Here is a 19,264-nt window from a genome sequence, read left to right as displayed (position 1 = left end):
AGAGGGGATATTCTCCACTGGAAGGGGGCTTTCTTGAAGGTGTTCAGCAAGGAGACACCTTCTGACAAGAATTACCCGTACTGAAATGTCCAAACACAGGGTGAAGGGAAGACAAGAACCATGCTTCCAATGATTCTGCTTTCTGCTCAGGCTTCTCTGATTTCTATATGGGAAAGAGAGAGAGAGAGAACAGGAATGAGAGAGAGATATAGAGAGAAAGGAGAGAAAGGAAAAGATGAATGCTTTGTTGTGCTATGTTTCCTTCATGCAAACACAACGTCCTCACTTTCTGCCCTAACAGGTCAGTGCCTGGAAGGCACCGGTGAGAACTACAGGGGCAGCGTTGCTGTGACTGTCTCTGGGCACACCTGTCAGCGCTGGAGGGAACAGAGCCCTCACAGCCACAGTTGGACCCCAGAAAACTACCCCACCAAGTAGGTGTCCCCATAGTTCTACGTCCCAGCGTGAGGTGGTGATTGGGATGTTTATCCATTCCCTGGACGTAGCCTATCGCCTGTGGCCAAGACCTATCTGCAGACAGGAGACGAGAGCATGAGTTGGGGACAGCACAGTAGCACCCTGTGCCGCCACCGCTGGCCATGACCCCAGTACCCCTAGGTCTTTCATAGAAATGTCTGTCCGCAGGACGGGCTTCTGCTCTCCTCACTAGGGAATGGCAGGAAGGAGTCCCGCCTGGCCTGCTTCTGCTTTGACAGGGGACACAGCAAACGAGTCATGATGTGGAAGGTTCTCTGAGCACACGCGAGGCACTCTTGACACACATGAATAGGGCCCATGGGTATCAGGTGACACTGACACAGCAGTGAGGCATTGTGTCTCATGTGCACAGCCCAGCACGTTGTCCAGCTCAAAGCAACTTCCCTCCCTTTTGAGTCCAGTGTCAGGGGACACCTGTGTGGGATGGTGGTAAGAAACCTGTTGAAGCTGCTCAGCTGAGGAAGAACCCACAGTTGTTGTGTCTTCAGCTCCATGAAGAAGTGCCCATTTCTGGTCCCATCCCCACGCACCAGGCTGCTGAGGGCAGGGAGCACCATGACATCCCAAGAACCAGGCACCCAGTAGAGCTGATGGCTGTGTCAAGAAGCCAGCAGGGAGACCTGTTCCCTAGGCTTCTTGGCAAGCCCGAGTCCTGATGCCTTCCTTTTCAGGAATCTGGATGGAAACTACTGCCGTAACACTGGAGGAGAGGTTGCCCCTTGGTGCTATACCACCAACAGTGCCGTGAGGTGGGAATACTGCAGCATCCCCGCCTGTGAGTCCCCTACTCCTCCCACGGAACAGCAAGTTGTCCCAGGTAAGGAAGGCCCTGAGACTCTCCCCAGGGCCACCCATGCTGTCTTGATGCTGCTCCTTCACTGGGCTGGTCTTTCTGGGAGAGCTCTCTTGATGTGTCCGCTGTGTTGTGAGCAGAACGTGGGCAGTTCCGGCTCACAGCTCTCTGGAGGTTGACGTGAGTTTCCCTGTTCAGAGAGACTCCTGGGCAGTGCTTCCTGTGCTCTTGTGCAGAATGTGTCTGTGATTTTGCCAGCTGGGGTGCTCAGGGAAGGTCACCGAGTGCAAATCTTCTAGAGCAGTTTGCTCCTTCTGTATCCACTGTGTCTGTCCTCCTGATCTGCTTTGTATTGGCTGGTGAGAAGGCTGTGCTGATGACTACGTCTTAGCTGAGGCCTTGAGATTCTCTCTCTTTATTGTCTCTCTCACTGTGTGTCTGTCTGTCTGTCTGTGTGTGTGTGTGTGTGTGTGTGTGTGTCTATTTCTCTGTCCCTCTAACTCCCTTTCCAAGAAGGCTTGCACACAGTGTGATTGTGGCTGGCCACTGAGAAAACTGACATTTTCTTTGACAAGAAGCACCCCTTTTTTCATGACCGGACAAGGGCCTAGGTGTGGAAGAGAGGCAGGGAGGCTCTCCTGGGCCATGCCTTTTGTCTCTTCCCAGGCTTCATACTTTCCACCTTTGCAAAGATCTCCTTGTTCTGGTGTCCTCTCTCCCCACAGACATAACCATGTTGCTCTCCGACCCAACAGGTCAGTGCTTGGAAGGCACCGGTGAGAACTACAGGGGGAGCGTGGCTGTGACTGCCTCTGGGCACACCTGTCAGCAGTGGCGGGCACAGAGCCCTCACAGCCACAGCAGGACCCCAGAGAACTACCCCACCAAGTAGGTGCCCCCACGTTCTCCCTCACAGTCAGTCCCTTGTCCGTGGGATCTTTCCTCTAGAGTCATTGTATTCCTGTGACCTACAACCAAACCATCTGGCCTGGGACTGTGCAGACAGACAAAGTGGAACACAGCAGGAATCTGCAACAGCACTGTTTGTGAAAGTGCTTTGCCTTCTTACACCCCTCAGCTCCCTAGCAAACCCCAGCCCTGGATCCCCAATCATTTGTGATCAACGCCAGTCCCAGAGAGAACCCCGTTCTATTGAGGAGGGGTACCTGACACTGGGCCCTATCAGCGAGCTGTTTTATCAAGTGCCACAAGCAGTAGAGTGATGGAGCCTGGAGACACTCTGAATTTAGAGTGGCACACTTCCAGGACATTACTAGGACTCACGATGACCGTGAGGTGGGAGGAGTATGGAAATGTGACATTGTCTTTCCACAGCACAGCACAGCACAGCACAGCACAGCACAGCACAGCGCAGCACAGCGCAGAACAGCACAGTACAGCTCAGTACTCTAAGCAGCCCAGAATCACACTCTTCCCTTTGTGAGCCTAAATCTAGAGGTGACTCTGTGTCACCATTGTGTGAAATGTGCTGGAATTCCTCTGCTTAGGAAGACTGCGTGGGTATATGCTTCTGTCTTTGCACAGTATGTGCTGGAAATGGTGTGTTAGGGAACATGGTGCAATGAAGTCAACATCCACAGAGTGAGGAATGGTATTGAGATGGTAGATAAGAAAGAAGAAAGGAAACGGGAAAATGAAAAAGGCAAAAGCTGGTCGTGTTGTGTAACCCTCTCGGCAAACCTGATCACGGCCCCTCCGTCTTCAGAAATTTGGTTGGAAACTACTGCCGGAACCCTGATGGAGAAATTGCCCCATGGTGTTATACCACCAACAGTGCTGTGAGGTGGGAATACTGCAGCATCCCTGCCTGTGAGTCCTCAAGCCCACCCACAGAGCCCATGGTTGTCCCAGGTAAGAAGGGTTGTGAGATATTGCTGGTGGCCTGCAGTGCTCCCTGGAGGGCCAATCTTGCTGTCTTCACATTCCTACTCCTTCTTCTCCTACTCCTTCTTCATCATCATCTTCTATTTCTTCTTCTTCCCTTCTTCTTCTTCTTCTTCTTCTTCTTCTTCTTCTTCTTCTTCTTCTTCTTCTTCTTCTTCGCCTTCTCAATCTCCTCTTCCTCCTCCTCTTCTTCCTCTTCCTCCTCTACCTTCTCTTCCTCCTCCTCCTCCTCCTCCTCCTCCTCCTACTTCTTGTGTAGGATGGCCCTTTTAGAATCACTGTGTGGATTTGATGGTTCTGTTCTGGTCAAAGTAAGCGTTCCGGGCTTACCAACTTTCGTTGCTATTTGTTGATGTTGGCGTTATGGTTGAGAAGAGTTTCCTGGGGAATAGTTCACGTGCTCTTGGCAAGAACATATCTTCTGCTATTTTTTCTCTGCTGGGGTAAAGTTTTGGCTAGAACTTGGGTGCCAGCACACTGTAAGGTAATATGTTTGCGCCACTAGGAGTGACACTTCTGGGCCTCAACATCTTTTTTTCCTTTGCAGCAAAGTCCAGTCCATAGTCAGCTTTACAGCTGCTCTAGTCCTTTGTTGTCCACCTCCAATGACCCATCAGATAGTATAGACCCAATTCTGGAAGTCCCTTTTGCCCGGAAGTCTCACAGTAGGCATGGAGCCTACTAGAGTTCCCTTTTGTGCAGGCACAGAGCCAGAGTGCTCAATTAGCTAACTCCCCAGGCCTTGCAGGGAGTTTGTGCTGCCAGATCAGTGACCTGAGTACCCCTTATGTCCTGGGGTAACAGGCCAGTGGTTTCCCCGACTTGAGCCCAGGCAGGCTCAAGGTCACCAGTTCATGTTGTTTTGCTGAGCCACTTTGTGTCTCCTCTTACTCCGTGGCTCTGCCTGTAGAAGCCTAGCCTCAGGGGTTTCCAACTGACTTCAAGGTGCTTGGGTTTTGTGCCCACCTGACTTCCCGGGTCACGAGGCTTTTCCCGATGGAGCTTTCTCTTCTCCAGCCACATTGTAGTGCTTCCACGCATGAGCACGTACACACACACACACACACACACACACACACACACACACACACACATCACAAAGACACACACACATCACAAAGACACACACACATATACACATTCATGGTGGTGCTTTCTTTCCATGCCTTGATCGAGTCTTTGTCATCTCTGCATCTCAGGCGAAGTGGGGTCTGCCCAGTGTTCTCTGCCTCTGCTCATCCCATCCCCTGCTAGAAGACTCCGGTGGTCAGGGTCTCTGTCCATTGTCCTTTATGTCATGTTCCATTTTCTGCGGACAGACTGGATTTTTCACACATGGGCCCCTAGTCTCGACATATTGGGGTGCAGCGTCTAGGGCACCATGTCTCCATTGCATTCTGTGCCATTCTGTGTGAAAGCCTGTGGTACGTGATTCAGTCGCTCAGTTGACTGAAGACCTGGCTCCACACAGCAAGTTGAGTGCTCAGTGTATGCAGAGACCAGCAGACCTGGATGTACTTTGTGAACACCACAAAGGGGAACTCAGTGAGCGAGCGAGGGGATGATGGAGAGGGGATATTCTCCACTGGAAGGGGGCTTTCTTGAAGGTGTTCAGCAAGGAGACACCTTCTGACAAGAATTACCCGTACTGAAATGTCCAAACACAGGGTGAAGGGAAGACAAGAACCATGCTTCCAATGATTCTGCTTTCTGCTCAGGCTTCTCTGATTTCTATATGGGAAAGAGAGAGAGAGAGAACAGGAATGAGAGAGAGATATAGAGAGAAAGGAGAGAAAGGAAAAGATGAATGCTTTGTTGTGCTATGTTTCCTTCATGCAAACACAACGTCCTCACTTTCTGCCCTAACAGGTCAGTGCCTGGAAGGCACCGGTGAGAACTACAGGGGCAGCGTTGCTGTGACTGTCTCTGGGCACACCTGTCAGCGCTGGAGGGAACAGAGCCCTCACAGCCACAGTTGGACCCCAGAAAACTACCCCACCAAGTAGGTGTCCCCATAGTTCTACGTCCCAGCGTGAGGTGGTGATTGGGATGTTTATCCATTCCCTGGACGTAGCCTATCGCCTGTGGCCAAGACCTATCTGCAGACAGGAGACGAGAGCATGAGTTGGGGACAGCACAGTAGCACCCTGTGCCGCCACCGCTGGCCATGACCCCAGTACCCCTAGGTCTTTCATAGAAATGTCTGTCCGCAGGACGGGCTTCTGCTCTCCTCACTAGGGAATGGCAGGAAGGAGTCCCGCCTGGCCTGCTTCTGCTTTGACAGGGGACACAGCAAACGAGTCATGATGTGGAAGGTTCTCTGAGCACACGCGAGGCACTCTTGACACACATGAATAGGGCCCATGGGTATCAGGTGACACTGACACAGCAGTGAGGCATTGTGTCTCATGTGCACAGCCCAGCACGTTGTCCAGCTCAAAGCAACTTCCCTCCCTTTTGAGTCCAGTGTCAGGGGACACCTGTGTGGGATGGTGGTAAGAAACCTGTTGAAGCTGCTCAGCTGAGGAAGAACCCACAGTTGTTGTGTCTTCAGCTCCATGAAGAAGTGCCCATTTCTGGTCCCATCCCCACGCACCAGGCTGCTGAGGGCAGGGAGCACCATGACATCCCAAGAACCAGGCACCCAGTAGAGCTGATGGCTGTGTCAAGAAGCCAGCAGGGAGACCTGTTCCCTAGGCTTCTTGGCAAGCCCGAGTCCTGATGCCTTCCTTTTCAGGAATCTGGATGGAAACTACTGCCGTAACACTGGAGGAGAGGTTGCCCCTTGGTGCTATACCACCAACAGTGCCGTGAGGTGGGAATACTGCAGCATCCCCGCCTGTGAGTCCCCTACTCCTCCCACGGAACAGCAAGTTGTCCCAGGTAAGGAAGGCCCTGAGACTCTCCCCAGGGCCACCCATGCTGTCTTGATGCTGCTCCTTCACTGGGCTGGTCTTTCTGGGAGAGCTCTCTTGATGTGTCCGCTGTGTTGTGAGCAGAACGTGGGCAGTTCCGGCTCACAGCTCTCTGGAGGTTGACGTGAGTTTCCCTGTTCAGAGAGACTCCTGGGCAGTGCTTCCTGTGCTCTTGTGCAGAATGTGTCTGTGATTTTGCCAGCTGGGGTGCTCAGGGAAGGTCACCGAGTGCAAATCTTCTAGAGCAGTTTGCTCCTTCTGTATCCACTGTGTCTGTCCTCCTGATCTGCTTTGTATTGGCTGGTGAGAAGGCTGTGCTGATGGGTACGTCTTAGCTGAGGCCTTGAGATTCTCTCTCTTTATTGTCTCTCTCTCTGTGTGTCTGTCTGTCTGTGTGTGTGTGTGTGTGTGTGTGTGTGTGTGTGTCTATTTCTCTGTCCCTCTAACTCCCTTTCCAAGAAGGCTTGCACACAGTGTGATTGTGGCTGGCCACTGAGAAAACTGACATTTTCTTTGACAAGAAGCACCCCTTTTTTCATGACCGGACAAGGGCCTAGGTGTGGAAGAGAGGCAGGGAGGCTCTCCTGGGCCATGCCTTTTGTCTCTTCCCAGGCTTCATACTTTCCACCTTTGCAAAGATCTCCTTGTTCTGGTGTCCTCTCTCCCCACAGACATAACCATGTTGCTCTCCGACCCAACAGGTCAGTGCTTGGAAGGCACCGGTGAGAACTACAGGGGGAGCGTGGCTGTGACTGCCTCTGGGCACACCTGTCAGCAGTGGCGGGCACAGAGCCCTCACAGCCACAGCAGGACCCCAGAGAACTACCCCACCAAGTAGGTGCCCCCACGTTCTCCCTCACAGTCAGTCCCTTGTCCGTGGGATCTTTCCTCTAGAGTCATTGTATTCCTGTGACCTACAACCAAACCATCTGGCCTGGGACTGTGCAGACAGACAAAGTGGAACACAGCAGGAATCTGCAACAGCACTGTTTGTGAAAGTGCTTTGCCTTCTTATACCCCTCAGCTCCCTAGCAAACCCCAGCCCTGGATCCCCAATCATTTGTGATCAACGCCAGTCCCAGAGAGAACCCCGTTCTATTGAGGAGGGGTACCTGACACTGGGCCCTATCAGCGAGCTGTTTTATCAAGTGCCACAAGCAGTAGAGTGATGGAGCCTGGAGACACTCTGAATTTAGAGTGGCACACTTCCAGGACATTACTAGGACTCACGATGACCGTGAGGTGGGAGGAGTATGGAAATGTGACATTGTCTTTCCACAGCACAGCACAGCACAGCACAGCACAGCACAGCACAGCGCAGCACAGCATAGCACAGCGCAGAACAGCACAGTACAGCTCAGTACTCTAAGCAGCCCAGAATCACACTCTTCCCTTTGTGAGCCTAAATCTAGAGGTGACTCTGTGTCACCATTGTGTGAAATGTGCTGGAATTCCTCTGCTTAGGAAGACTGCGTGGGTATATGCTTCTGTCTTTGCACAGTATGGGCTGGAAATGGTGTGTTAGGGAACATGGTGCAATGAAGTCAACATCCACAGAGTGAGGAATGGTATTGAGATGGTAGATAAGAAAGAAGAAAGGAAACGGGAAAATGAAAAAGGCAAAAGCTGGTCGTGTTGTGTAACCCTCTCGGCAAACCTGATCACGGCCCCTCCGTCTTCAGAAATTTGGTTGGAAACTACTGCCGGAACCCTGATGGAGAAATTGCCCCATGGTGTTATACCACCAACAGTGCTGTGAGGTGGGAATACTGCAGCATCCCTGCCTGTGAGTCCTCAAGCCCACCCACAGAGCCCATGGTTGTCCCAGGTAAGAAGGGTTGTGAGATATTGCTGGTGGCCTGCAGTGCTCCCTGGAGGGCCAATCTTGCTGTCTTCACATTCCTACTCCTTCTTCTTCTCCTACTCCTTCTTCATCATCATCTTCTATTTCTTCTTCTTCCCTTCTTCTTCTTCTTCTTCTTCTTCTTCTTCTTCTTCTTCTTCTTCTTCTTCTTCTTCTTCTTCACCTTCTCAATCTCCTCTTGCTCCTCCTCTTCTTCCTCTTCCTCCTCTACCTTCTCTTCCTCCTCCTCCTCCTCCTCCTCCTCCTCCTCCTACTTCTTGTGTAGGATGGCCCTTTTAGAATCACTGTGTGGATTTGATGGTTCTGTTCTGGTCAAAGTAAGCGTTCCGGGCTTACCAACTTTCGTTGTTATTTGTTGATGTTGGCGTTATGGTTGAGAAGAGTTTCCTGGGGAATAGTTCACGTGCTCTTGGCAAGAACATATCTTCTGCTATTTTTTCTCTGCTGGGGTAAAGTTTTGGCTAGAACTTGGGTGCCAGCACACTGTAAGGTAATATGTTTGCGCCACTAGGAGTGACACTTCTGGGCCTCAACATCTTTTTTTCCTTTGCAGCAAAGTCCAGTCCATAGTCAGCTTTACAGCTGCTCTAGTCCTTTGTTGTCCACCTCCAATGACCGATCAGATAGTATAGACCCAATTCTGGAAGTCCCTATTGCCCGGAAGTCTCACAGTAGGCATGGAGCCTACTAGAGTTCCCTTTTGTGCAGGCACAGAGCCAGAGTGCTCAATTAGCTAACTCCCCAGACCTTGCTGGGAGTTTGTGCTGCCAGATCAGTGACCTGAGTACCCCTTATGTCCTGGGGTAACAGGCCAGTGGTTTCCCCGACTTGAGCCCAGGCAGGCTCAAGGTCACCAGTTCATGTTGTTTTGCTGAGCCACTTTGTGTCTCCTCTTACTCCGTGGCTCTGCCTGTAGAAGCCTAGCCTCAGGGGTTTCCAACTGACTTCAGGGTGCTTGGGTTTTGTGCCTACCTGACTTCCCGGGTCACGAGGCTTTTCCCGATGGAGCTTTCTCTTCTCCAGCCACATTGTAGTGCTTCCACGCATGAGCACGTACACACACACACACACACACACACACACACACACACACATATCACAAAGACACACACACATCACAAAGACACACACACATATACACATTCATGGTGGTGCTTTCTTTCCATGCCTTGATCGAGTCTTTGTCATCTCTGCATCTCAGGCGAAGTGGGGTCTGCCCAGTGTTCTCTGCCTCTGCTCATCCCATCCCCTGCTAGAAGACTCCGGTGGTCAGGGTCTCTGTCCATTGTCCTTTATGTCATGTTCCATTTTCTGCGGACAGACTGGATTTTTCACACATGGGCCCCTAGTCTCGACATATTGGGGTGCAGCGCCTAGGGCACCATGTCTCCATTGCATTCTGTGCCATTCTGTGTGAAAGCCTGTGGTACGTGATTCAGTCGCTCAGTTGACTGAAGACCTGGCTCCACACAGCAAGTTGAGTGCTCAGTGTATGCAGAGACCAGCAGACCTGGATGTACTTTGTGAACACCACAAAGGGGAACTCAGTGAGCGAGCGAGGGGATGATGGAGAGGGGATATTCTCCACTGGAAGGGGGCTTTCTTGAAGGTGTTCAGCAAGGAGACACCTTCTGACAAGAATTACCCGTACTGAAATGTCCAAACACAGGGTGAAGGGAAGACAAGAACCATGCTTCCAATGATTCTGCTTTCTGCTCAGGCTTCTCTGATTTCTATATGGGAAAGAGAGAGAGAGAGAACAGGAATGAGAGAGAGATATAGAGAGAAAGGAGAGAAAGGAAAAGATGAATGCTTTGTTGTGCTATGTTTCCTTCATGCAAACACAACGTCCTCACTTTCTGCCCTAACAGGTCAGTGCCTGGAAGGCACCGGTGAGAACTACAGGGGCAGCGTTGCTGTGACTGTCTCTGGGCACACCTGTCAGCGCTGGAGGGAACAGAGCCCTCACAGCCACAGTTGGACCCCAGAAAACTACCCCACCAAGTAGGTGTCCCCATAGTTCTACGTCCCAGCGTGAGGTGGTGATTGGGATGTTTATCCATTCCCTGGACGTAGCCTATCGCCTGTGGCCAAGACCTATCTGCAGACAGGAGACGAGAGCATGAGTTGGGGACAGCACAGTAGCACCCTGTGCCGCCACCGCTGGCCATGACCCCAGTACCCCTAGGTCTTTCATAGAAAAGTCAGTCCGCAGGACGGGCTTCTGCTCTCCTCACCAGGGAATGGCAGGAAGGAGTCCCACCTGGCCTGCTTCTGCTTTGACAGGGGACACAGCAAACGAGTCATGATGTGGAAGGTTCTCTGAGCACACGCGAGGCACTCTTGACACACATGAATAGGGCCCATGGGTATCAGGTGACACTGACACAGCAGTGAGGCATTGTGTCTCATGTGCACAGCCCAGCACGTTGTCCAGCTCAAAGCAACTTCCCTCCCTTTTGAGTCCAGTGTCAGGGGACACCTGTGTGGGATGGTGGTAAGAAACCTGTTGAAGTTTCTCAGTTGAGGAAGAACCCACAGTTGTTGTGTCTTCAGCTCCATGAAGAAGTGCCCTTTTCTGGTCCCATCCCCACGCACCAGGCTGCTGAGGGCAGGGAGCACCATGACATCCCAAGAACCAGGCACCCAGTAGAGCTGATGGCTGTGTCAAGAAGCCAGCAGGGAGACCTGTTCCCTAGGCTTCTTGGCAAGCCCGAGTCCTGATGCCTTCCTTTTCAGGAATCTGGATGGAAACTACTGCCGTAACACTGGAGGAGAGGTTGCCCCTTGGTGCTATACCACCAACAGTGCCGTGAGGTGGGAATACTGCAGCATCCCCGCCTGTGAGTCCCCTACCCCTCCCACGGAGCAGCAAGTTGTCCCAGGTAAGGAAGGCCCTGAGACTCTCCCCAGGGCCACCCATGCTGTCTTGATGCTGCTCCTTCACTGGGCTGGTCTTTCTGGGGGAGCTCTCTTGATGTGTCCGCTGTGTTGTGAGCAGAACGTGGGCGGTTCCGGCTCACAGCTCTCTGGAGGTTGACGTGAGTTTCCCTGTTCAGAGAGACTCCTGGGCAGTGCTTCCTGTGCTCTTGTGCAGAATGTGTCTGTGATTTTGCCAGCTGGGGTGCTCAGGGAAGGTCACCGAGTGCAAATCTTCTAGAGCAGTTTGCTCCTTCTGTATCCACTGTGTCTGTCCTCCTGATCTGCTTTGTATTGGCTGGTGAGAAGGCTGTGCTGATGGCTACGTCTTAGCTGAGGCCTTGAGATTCTCTCTCTTTATTGTCTCTCTCACTGTGTGTCTGTCTGTCTGTCTGTGTGTGTGTGTGTGTGTCTATTTCTCTGTCCCTCTAACTCCCTTTCCAAGAAGGCTTGCACACAGTGTGATTGTGGCTGGCCACTGAGAAAACTGACATTTTCTTTGACAAGAAGCACCCCTTTATTCATGACCGGACAAGGGCCTAGGTGTGGAAGAGAGGCAGGGAGGCTCTCCTGGGCCATGCCTTTTGTCTCTTCCCAGGCTTCATACTTTCCACCTTTGCAAAGATCTCCTTGTTCTGGTGTCCTCTCTCCCCACAGACATAACCATGTTGCTCTCCGACCCAACAGGTCAGTGCTTGGAAGGCACCGGTGAGAACTACAGGGGGAGCGTGGCTGTGACTGCCTCTGGGCACACCTGTCAGCAGTGGCGGGCACAGAGCCCTCACAACCACAGCAGGACCCCAGAGAACTACCCCACCAAGTAGGTGCCCCCACGTTCTCCCTCACAGTCAGTCCCTTGTCCGTGGGATCTTTCCTCTAGAGTCATTGTATTCCTGTGACCTACAACCAAACCATCTGGCCTGGGACTGTGCAGACAGACAAAGTGGAACACAGCAGGAATCTGCAACAGCACTGTTTGTGAAAGTGCTTTGCCTTCTTACACCCCTCAGCTCCCTAGCAAACCCCAGCCCTGGATCCCCAATCATTTGTGATCAACGCCAGTCCCAGAGAGAACCCCGTTCTATTGAGGAGGGGTACCTGACACTGGGCCCTATCAGCGAGCTGTTTTATCAAGTGCCACAAGCAGTAGAGTGATGGAGCCTGGAGACACTCTGAATTTAGAGTGGCACACTTCCAGGACATTACTAGGACTCACGATGACCGTGAGGTGGGAGGAGTATGGAAATGTGACATTGTCTTTCCACAGCACAGCACAGCACAGCACAGCACAGCACAGCACAGCACAGCGCAGCGCAGTGCAGCGCAGCACAGCACAGCACAGCGCAGAACAGCACAGTACAGCTCAGTACTCTAAGCAGCCCAGAATCACACTCTTGCCTTTGTGAGCCTAAGTCTAGAGGTGACTCTGTGTCACCTTTCTGTGAAATGTACTGGAATCTTCTGCTTAGGAAGGCTGCGTGGGTATTTGCTTCTGTCTTTGCACAGTATGTGCTGGAAATGGTGTTTTAGGGAACATGGTGCAATGAAGTCAACATCCACAGAGTGAGGAATGGTATTGAGATGGTAGATAAGAAAGAAGAAAGGAAACAGGAAAATGAAAAAGGCAAAAGCTGGTCGTGTTGTGTAACCCTCTCGGCAAACCTGATCACTGTCCCTCCGTCTTCAGAAATTTGGTTGGAAACTACTGCCGGAACCCTGATGGAGAAATTGCCCCATGGTGTTATACCACCAACAGTGCTGTGAGGTGGGAATACTGCAGCATCCCTGCCTGTGAGTCCTCAAGCCCACCCACAGAGCCCATGGTTGTCCCAGGTAAGAAGGGTTGTGAGATATTGCTGGTGGCCTGCAATGCTCCCTGGAGGGCCAATTTTGCTGTCTTCACTTTCCTACTCCTTCTCCTTCTCCTTCTTCATCATCATCTTCTATTTCTTCTTCTTCTCTTCTTCTTCTTCTTCTTCTTCTTCTTCTTCTTCTTCTTCTTCTTCTTCTTCTTCTTCTTTTATCCTCCTCCTCCTCCTCTTCCTCCTCTGCCTCCTCCTCCTCCTCCTCCTCCTCCTTTTCCTCCTCATCCTCCTCGTCCTCCTCCTTCTTCTTGTGTAGGATGGCCCTTTTAGAATCAATGTGTCGATTTGATGGTTCTGTTCTGGTCAAAGTAAACGCTCCGGGCTTACCAACTTTCGTTGCTATTTGTTGATGTTGGCGTTTTGGTTGAGAAGAGTTTCCTGGGGAATAGTTCACGTGCTCTTGGCAAGAACATATCTTCTGCTATTTTTTCTCTGCTGGGGTAAAGTTTTGGCTAGAACTTGGGTGCCAGCACACTGTAAGGTAATATGTTTGCCCCACTAGGAGTGACACTTCTGGGCCTCAACATCTTTTTTTCCTTTGCAGCAAAGTCCAGTCCATAGTCAGCTTTACAGCTGCTCTAGTCCTTTGTTGTCCACCTCCAATGACCCATCAGATAGTATAGACCCATTTCTGGAAGTCCCTTTTGCCCGGAAGTCTCACAGTAGGCATGGAGCCTACTAGAGTTCCCTTTTGTGCAGGCACAGAGCCAGAGTGCTCAATTAGCTAACTCCCTAGGCCTTGCAGGGAGTTTGTGCTGCCAGATCAGTGACCTGAGTACCCCTTATGTCCTGGGGTAACAGGCCAGTGGTTTCCCCGACTTGAGCCCAGGCAGGCTCAAGGTCACCAGTTCATGTTGTTTTGCTGAGCCACTTTGTGTCTCTTCTTACTCCGCGGCTCTGCCTGTAGAAGCCTAGCCTCAGGGGTTTCCAACTGACTTCAAGGTGCTTGGGTTTTGTGCCCACCTGACTTCCCGGGTCATGAGGCCTTTCCCCATGGAGCTTTCTCTTCTCCAGCCACATTGTAGTGCTTCCACGCATGCGCACGTACACACACACACACACACACACACATACACACACACACAAAAACACATCACAAAGACACACACACATCACAGAGACACACACACATATACTCATTCATGGTGGTGCTTTCTTTCCATGCCTTGATCGAGTCTTTGTCATCTCTGCATCTCAGGCGAAGTGGGGTCTGCCCAGTGTTCTCTGCCTCTGCTCATCCCATCCCCTGCTAGAAGACTCCGGTGGTCAGGATCTCTGTTTATTGTCCTTTTGTCATGTTCCATTTTCTCTGGACAGACTGGATTTTTCACACATGAGCCCGTAGTCTCAACATACTGGTGTGAGTGCCTGGGCACCGTGTCTCCATTGCATTCTGTGCCATTCTGTGTGAAAGCCTGTGGTACGTGATTCAGTCGCTCAGTTGACTGAAGACCCTGCTCCACACAGCAAGTTGAGTGCTCAGTGTATGCAGAGACCAGCAGACCTGGATGTACTATGTGAACACCACAAAGGGGAACTCAGTGAGCGAGCGAGGGGATGATGGAGAGGGGGTATTCTCCACTGGAAGGGGGCTTTCTTGAGAGGTGTTCGTGGGATGGAGACTTAGCAAAGAGACACCTTCTGACAAGAATTACCCCTACTACAATGTCCAAATCAGAGGGTGAAGGGAAGACAAGAACCATGCTTCCAATGATTCTGCTTTCTGCTCAGGCTTCTCTGATTTCTGCATGGGAAAGAGATAGAGAACGGGAATGAGAGAGAGAGAGAGAGAAGAAAGAAAAGAAAAGATGAATGCTTTGTTGCGCTATGTTCCTTCGTGCAAACACAACGTCCTCACTTTCTGCCCTAACAGGTCAGTGCCTGGAAGGCACTGGTGAGAACTACAGGGGCAGCGTAGCTGTGACTGTCTCTGGGTACACCTGTCAGCGCTGGAGGGAACAGAGCCCTCACAGCCACAGTTGGACCCCGGAAAACTACCCCACCAAGTAGGTGTCCCCATGGTTCTACGTCCCAGCGTGAAGTCGTGATTGGGACGTTTATCCTTTCCCTGGACGTAGCCTAGCACCTGTGGCCAAGGCCTATCTACAGCAAGGAGACGAGAGCATGAGTTGGGGACAGCACTGTAGCACCCTGTGCCGCCTTCGCTGGCCATGACCCCAGTACCCCCAGGTCTTTCATAGAAAAGTCTGTCCGCAGGACGGGCTTCTGCTCTCCTCACTAGGGAATGGCAGGAAGGAGTCCCGCCTGGCCTGCTTCTGCTTTGACAGGGGCCACAGCAATCGAGTCATGATGTGGAAGGTTCTCTGAGCACAGGCGAGGCACACTTGACACACAGGAATAGGGCCCATGGGTATCAGGTGGTACTGACACAGCAGTGAGGCGTTGTGTCTCATGTGCACAGCCCAACACATTGTCCAGCTCAAAGCAACTTCCCTCCCTTTTGAGTCCAACGTCAGGGGACACCTGTGTGGGATGGTGGTAAGAAACCTGTTGAAGCTGCTCATCTGAGGAAGAACCCACAGTTGTTGTGTCTTCAGCTCCATGTAGCAGTGCCCATTTCTGTTCCCATCCCCACGCACCAGGCTGCTGAGCGCAGGGAGCACCATGACATCCCCAAAACCAGGCACCCCGTAGAGCTGTTGGCTGTGTCAAGAAGCCAGCAGGGACACCTGTTCCCTAGGCTTCTTGGCAAGCCCAAGTCCTGATGCCTTCCTTTTCAGGAATCTGGATGGAAACTACTGCCGTAACACTGGAGGAGAGGTTGCCCCTTGGTGCTATACCACCAACAGTGCCGTGAGGTGGGAATACTGCAGCATCCCCGCCTGTGAGTCCCCTTCATCCTCAGAGCGTTTGGATCCCCCAGGTATGCAGCTTGTTGAAAGATTCCTTGTCATCCCAATGCTTTCTTCATGTTTTCCTAAAAGGAAATCACATTCTAGATCATTGATACTTTCATTCTGTTCTGATCATGCATAATTTTCTACGTTTTCTTTATTTCTAATATTATAATTTTATTCTTTTTTTCCACCCCAGGGTTGTTTTTGGGGCTCAGTGCATGCAGTATTTTTCCATGCTCCTGATGGCCGGTTTTTCCATTTCTGTTTTTGCTGCATAGGATAGAGAGAAGTTTTGAGAAGAGGGAAAGAGTGAGAGGGGAAGAGAAAGGTAGGCACCTGTAGACCTGCTTCACCACTTGTGAAGTGACCCCTCTGCAGGTGTGGAGCTGGGAGCTCTAACTGGGATACTTGCTCCAGTCCTTGTGTTTGCAGCAAGTGTGCTTAACCTGCTGTCCTACCGCCAGCCCGACTCCCACTATAAGTGTATTCTTTAATAAAAAATCTTGGAGATTTTTTATGCTTTAAGAAACTGCTGTCTTCTATTATTGTTATTGACTATTCCAGAAAGATTAACATGATTATTGCTCTGTGAACCATATATTGCTCTTTGAATTTCTGTCATCTTTTTTTTGATCCCTGAGAGAGGAGTCATCGTGGGACCATATTCCTCTCTGTTTAGTGCTTGCTTCATACATTCTGGACTTCTATATATAATAAGTTGTATAGAGGGTGCCGGCAGTGGCACAGTGGGATAAGCCAGATGGCTTGTGGTGTGAGGATGGGCGTAAGGACCTGGGTTTGAGCAGGTCTGTAGGTGTCTTTCTCTCCCTCTCTCTGTCTTCCCCTCCTCTCTTAATTTCTCTCTTTTCTATCCAGCAACAGTGACAGTAACAACAACAACAACAACAACAACAACAATTATAATAAACCAAAATCAGCAATGATGAACAAGGGCAACAAAAGGGGAAAAAATGGCCTCCTGGAACAGTCGATTCATAGTGCAGTCACTGAGCCCCAGTGATAACACTGGAGGCAAAAAAAAAACCAAACTACTGTGCATTCAGGAATAAACCACCAATTTCCTTATGTAGTTTTCTTTATCAATAGAAGCATTCCATATAGTGATGTCTACCTTTGCACATCTCTCCTTACATTGCCCTAGTATTACATATTATGACAGTGTTTACAAAGCTAAAATCTCTATGCTTGAAAACTTGAGGCTATCAGGGATGAATGCAATTTGAGTGTGGAGAAACTGGGAGCTCAACATGGTTTTTACCAAAATGGGACTTTCTAGAGTGTACGTTCCTACTTTTTTCATGGGTAAATATGCAGTTCCTATTATTCTGAATAGAATCGACTAGGAGATAGTGCAGGACAAACAACTGATGCTACTGAAGAACACTTAACAAAGTGAGGTGTATCTCAGAGAGATTCAGTCTGAACAGAAAGAGATGGTCATCATGTGCAGTCAGAGGTTCAAAAGTCCAAGTATTCACTCTTCCACACTCTTACTCATTAGATCAGTGTCTGGAAGAAAATGGTGCAAACTATCGAGGGAACATGGCTGTCACTGCATCTGGGCACATCTGCCAGCACTGGAGGAGACAGAGTCCTCACAAGCATGAGTACACAACAGAAAACTATCCCTCCAAGTGAGTTCTTCACAGGCCTCATTCCACTTCTTTTTTTAAAATTAATTGATTTATTATAAAATGGAAACACTGACAAAACCCTAGGATAAGACGGGTACAATTCCACACAGTTCCCACTGCCAGAACTCCGTATCCCATCCCCTCCCCTGATAGCTTTCCTATTCTTTATCCCTCTGGGATTATGGACCCAGGGTCATTATGGGATGCAGAAGGCAGAAGGTCTGACCTCTGGAATTGCTTCCCCACTGAACATGGGCATTGACAGGTCAATCCGTATTCCCAGTCTCTCTCTTTCCCTAATGGGGCAGTGCTACTCAGTGGGCAATTCCATGACCTTGGACATTGTTTCATGTAGCTTGAGAATGTCACACTCATGTTTTCTGCATGAAAACTGGTCAGTTCCTACCCGAAAGAACAGGAATACAGAATTGAATTTGTTAGACCACTGGGTCACCTTGCGGGAGTGTCCCCAAACAAGCTATATAATAATCTACTCATAGTGCATTATATCTAGATAATGCTCACTGATTAGTCACTACTCAGGTTTTCTTTCTTTTCCTTTCTTTTTTTCTTTATTCCTTTCTACCAGGATTATTGCTAGGGAACCAATTTTTTTCTTCTTTTTCTTTTCTTTTTCTTTCTATTATACTTGATAGGACAGAAAGAAATTGAGAGGGCATTGGACATGGAACTCTGGTGATAGGAACTGTGTGGAATTGTTCCCCAAGATCTTATCCCACAATCTTGTCAACCATTATTAAATCAAAAAAATAAATAGAAGATCATCAACAGTAAGAGAATAAATGAGACTGATGTAAAGATCTGTAAACTAGCTTTCTTGACAACCACAACATATAATAACTCCTTTTCAGGAATTTGGTTGGAAACTATTGCCGTAACCCCGATGGTGAAATAGCTCCATGGTGTTATACCACCAACAGTGCTGTGAGGTGGGAATACTGCAGCATCCCCGCCTGTGAGTCCCCTGCTGCATCCGCAGAACCATTTGTTGTCCCAGGTAAGAAGGAGCACGTGAGCTTCCTGAGCACCACCAATACCACCTTCACTTTTCTCCTGCAGTGGGATCACTCTTTAGAATAGCTCTGTTTTTACTTTCATTTAATGCTGATGAGACAAATGCTCTGTGATTTGACTGCTTTTTAGCTGGTTGATTGATGTCCTGATTCAGAAGATATTCCGGGATCTTTAATGGTCTTGGATGAATGTGTCTTCTGCTGCTGTCAGGTTGAGTGTTCCAGAGGTTTCATAGTTGAAGTTAACTGCGTTTTGTGTCCCTTCTGTTTTTCTCTGGATTTATGTTCTCTTTGTATTGATTCCTGGGAGAGAAGTATAAATATCTTAACTATAGCTGTGTGGTCATCTCTTTATTTTTGGTTTTGTGCATGTTTCCTGTATTCTGGAGCTCTGGTCAAATGCAGACATACTGAGGATGGCAGTGTCTTCAGGAGGAAACCACACTTTTCCTCATATGTAATGCCCTCCATTACTAGTGGAAATAGTCTTCCTTCTAAAGTCTGTTTTTGCAATCATTGCTCCCTTCCTCTGAATTAGTGCTAGTATACCATTAATGTCTTTGTAGACTTTTAAAAAAGTTTTTAAATTAATTAATTTATTTTCCCTTTTTTTGCTCTTTTTCTTTTTCATTGTTGTTGTAGTTATTATTGTTGTTATTGATGTTGTCATTGTTGTATAGGACAGAGAGAAATGGAGAGAGGAGGGGAAGACAGAGGGGGGAGAGAAAGATAGATACATGCAGACCTGCTTTACCGCCTGTGAAGCGACTCCCCTGCAGGTGGGGAGTCGGGGGCTCGAACCAGGATCCTTATGCTGGTCGGTCCTTGTGCTTTGTGCCACATGCGTTTAACCTGCTGTGCTACCGCTCAATTCCCTCTTTGTAGACTTTTAATGATGATTTCTAAGTCATTTTTGTTCAGTGGACTTGCTGGCCTAATTGAGGTTAAATCATCAACC

At 49.8% G+C, this 19,264-nt stretch overlaps 1 protein-coding gene across 1 annotated transcript in view; it reads left to right on the top strand.

Annotated features, from left to right (window-relative positions):
- Positions 1-19,264, top strand: part of LOC103127856 (uncharacterized) — a 135,114-nt gene that overhangs the window by 78,319 nt on the left and 37,531 nt on the right. Inside the window, exons 60-77 of the mRNA XM_060205114.1 lie at positions 302-434; positions 1,170-1,315; positions 1,432-1,471; positions 1,886-2,179; positions 3,018-3,163; positions 5,066-5,198; positions 5,934-6,079; positions 6,196-6,235; positions 6,652-6,945; positions 7,794-7,939; positions 9,847-9,979; positions 10,715-10,860; positions 11,582-11,714; positions 12,582-12,727; positions 14,633-14,765; positions 15,501-15,643; positions 17,140-17,272; positions 18,145-18,290. Of these exons, the coding sequence (XP_060061097.1) occupies positions 302-434; positions 1,170-1,315; positions 1,432-1,471; positions 1,886-2,179; positions 3,018-3,163; positions 5,066-5,198; positions 5,934-6,079; positions 6,196-6,235; positions 6,652-6,945; positions 7,794-7,939; positions 9,847-9,979; positions 10,715-10,860; positions 11,582-11,714; positions 12,582-12,727; positions 14,633-14,765; positions 15,501-15,643; positions 17,140-17,272; positions 18,145-18,290 (2,631 nt within the window). The remainder of the gene's footprint in view (positions 1-301; positions 435-1,169; positions 1,316-1,431; positions 1,472-1,885; positions 2,180-3,017; positions 3,164-5,065; positions 5,199-5,933; positions 6,080-6,195; positions 6,236-6,651; positions 6,946-7,793; positions 7,940-9,846; positions 9,980-10,714; positions 10,861-11,581; positions 11,715-12,581; positions 12,728-14,632; positions 14,766-15,500; positions 15,644-17,139; positions 17,273-18,144; positions 18,291-19,264) is intronic.

Source organism: Erinaceus europaeus, chromosome 13 (genome assembly GCF_950295315.1).
Source record: "Erinaceus europaeus chromosome 13, mEriEur2.1, whole genome shotgun sequence".
NCBI lineage: Eukaryota > Metazoa > Chordata > Mammalia > Eulipotyphla > Erinaceidae > Erinaceus > Erinaceus europaeus.
The sequence above is the reverse complement of the archived record's forward strand: the minus strand, read 5'-3'. Positions and strand labels throughout refer to the sequence as shown.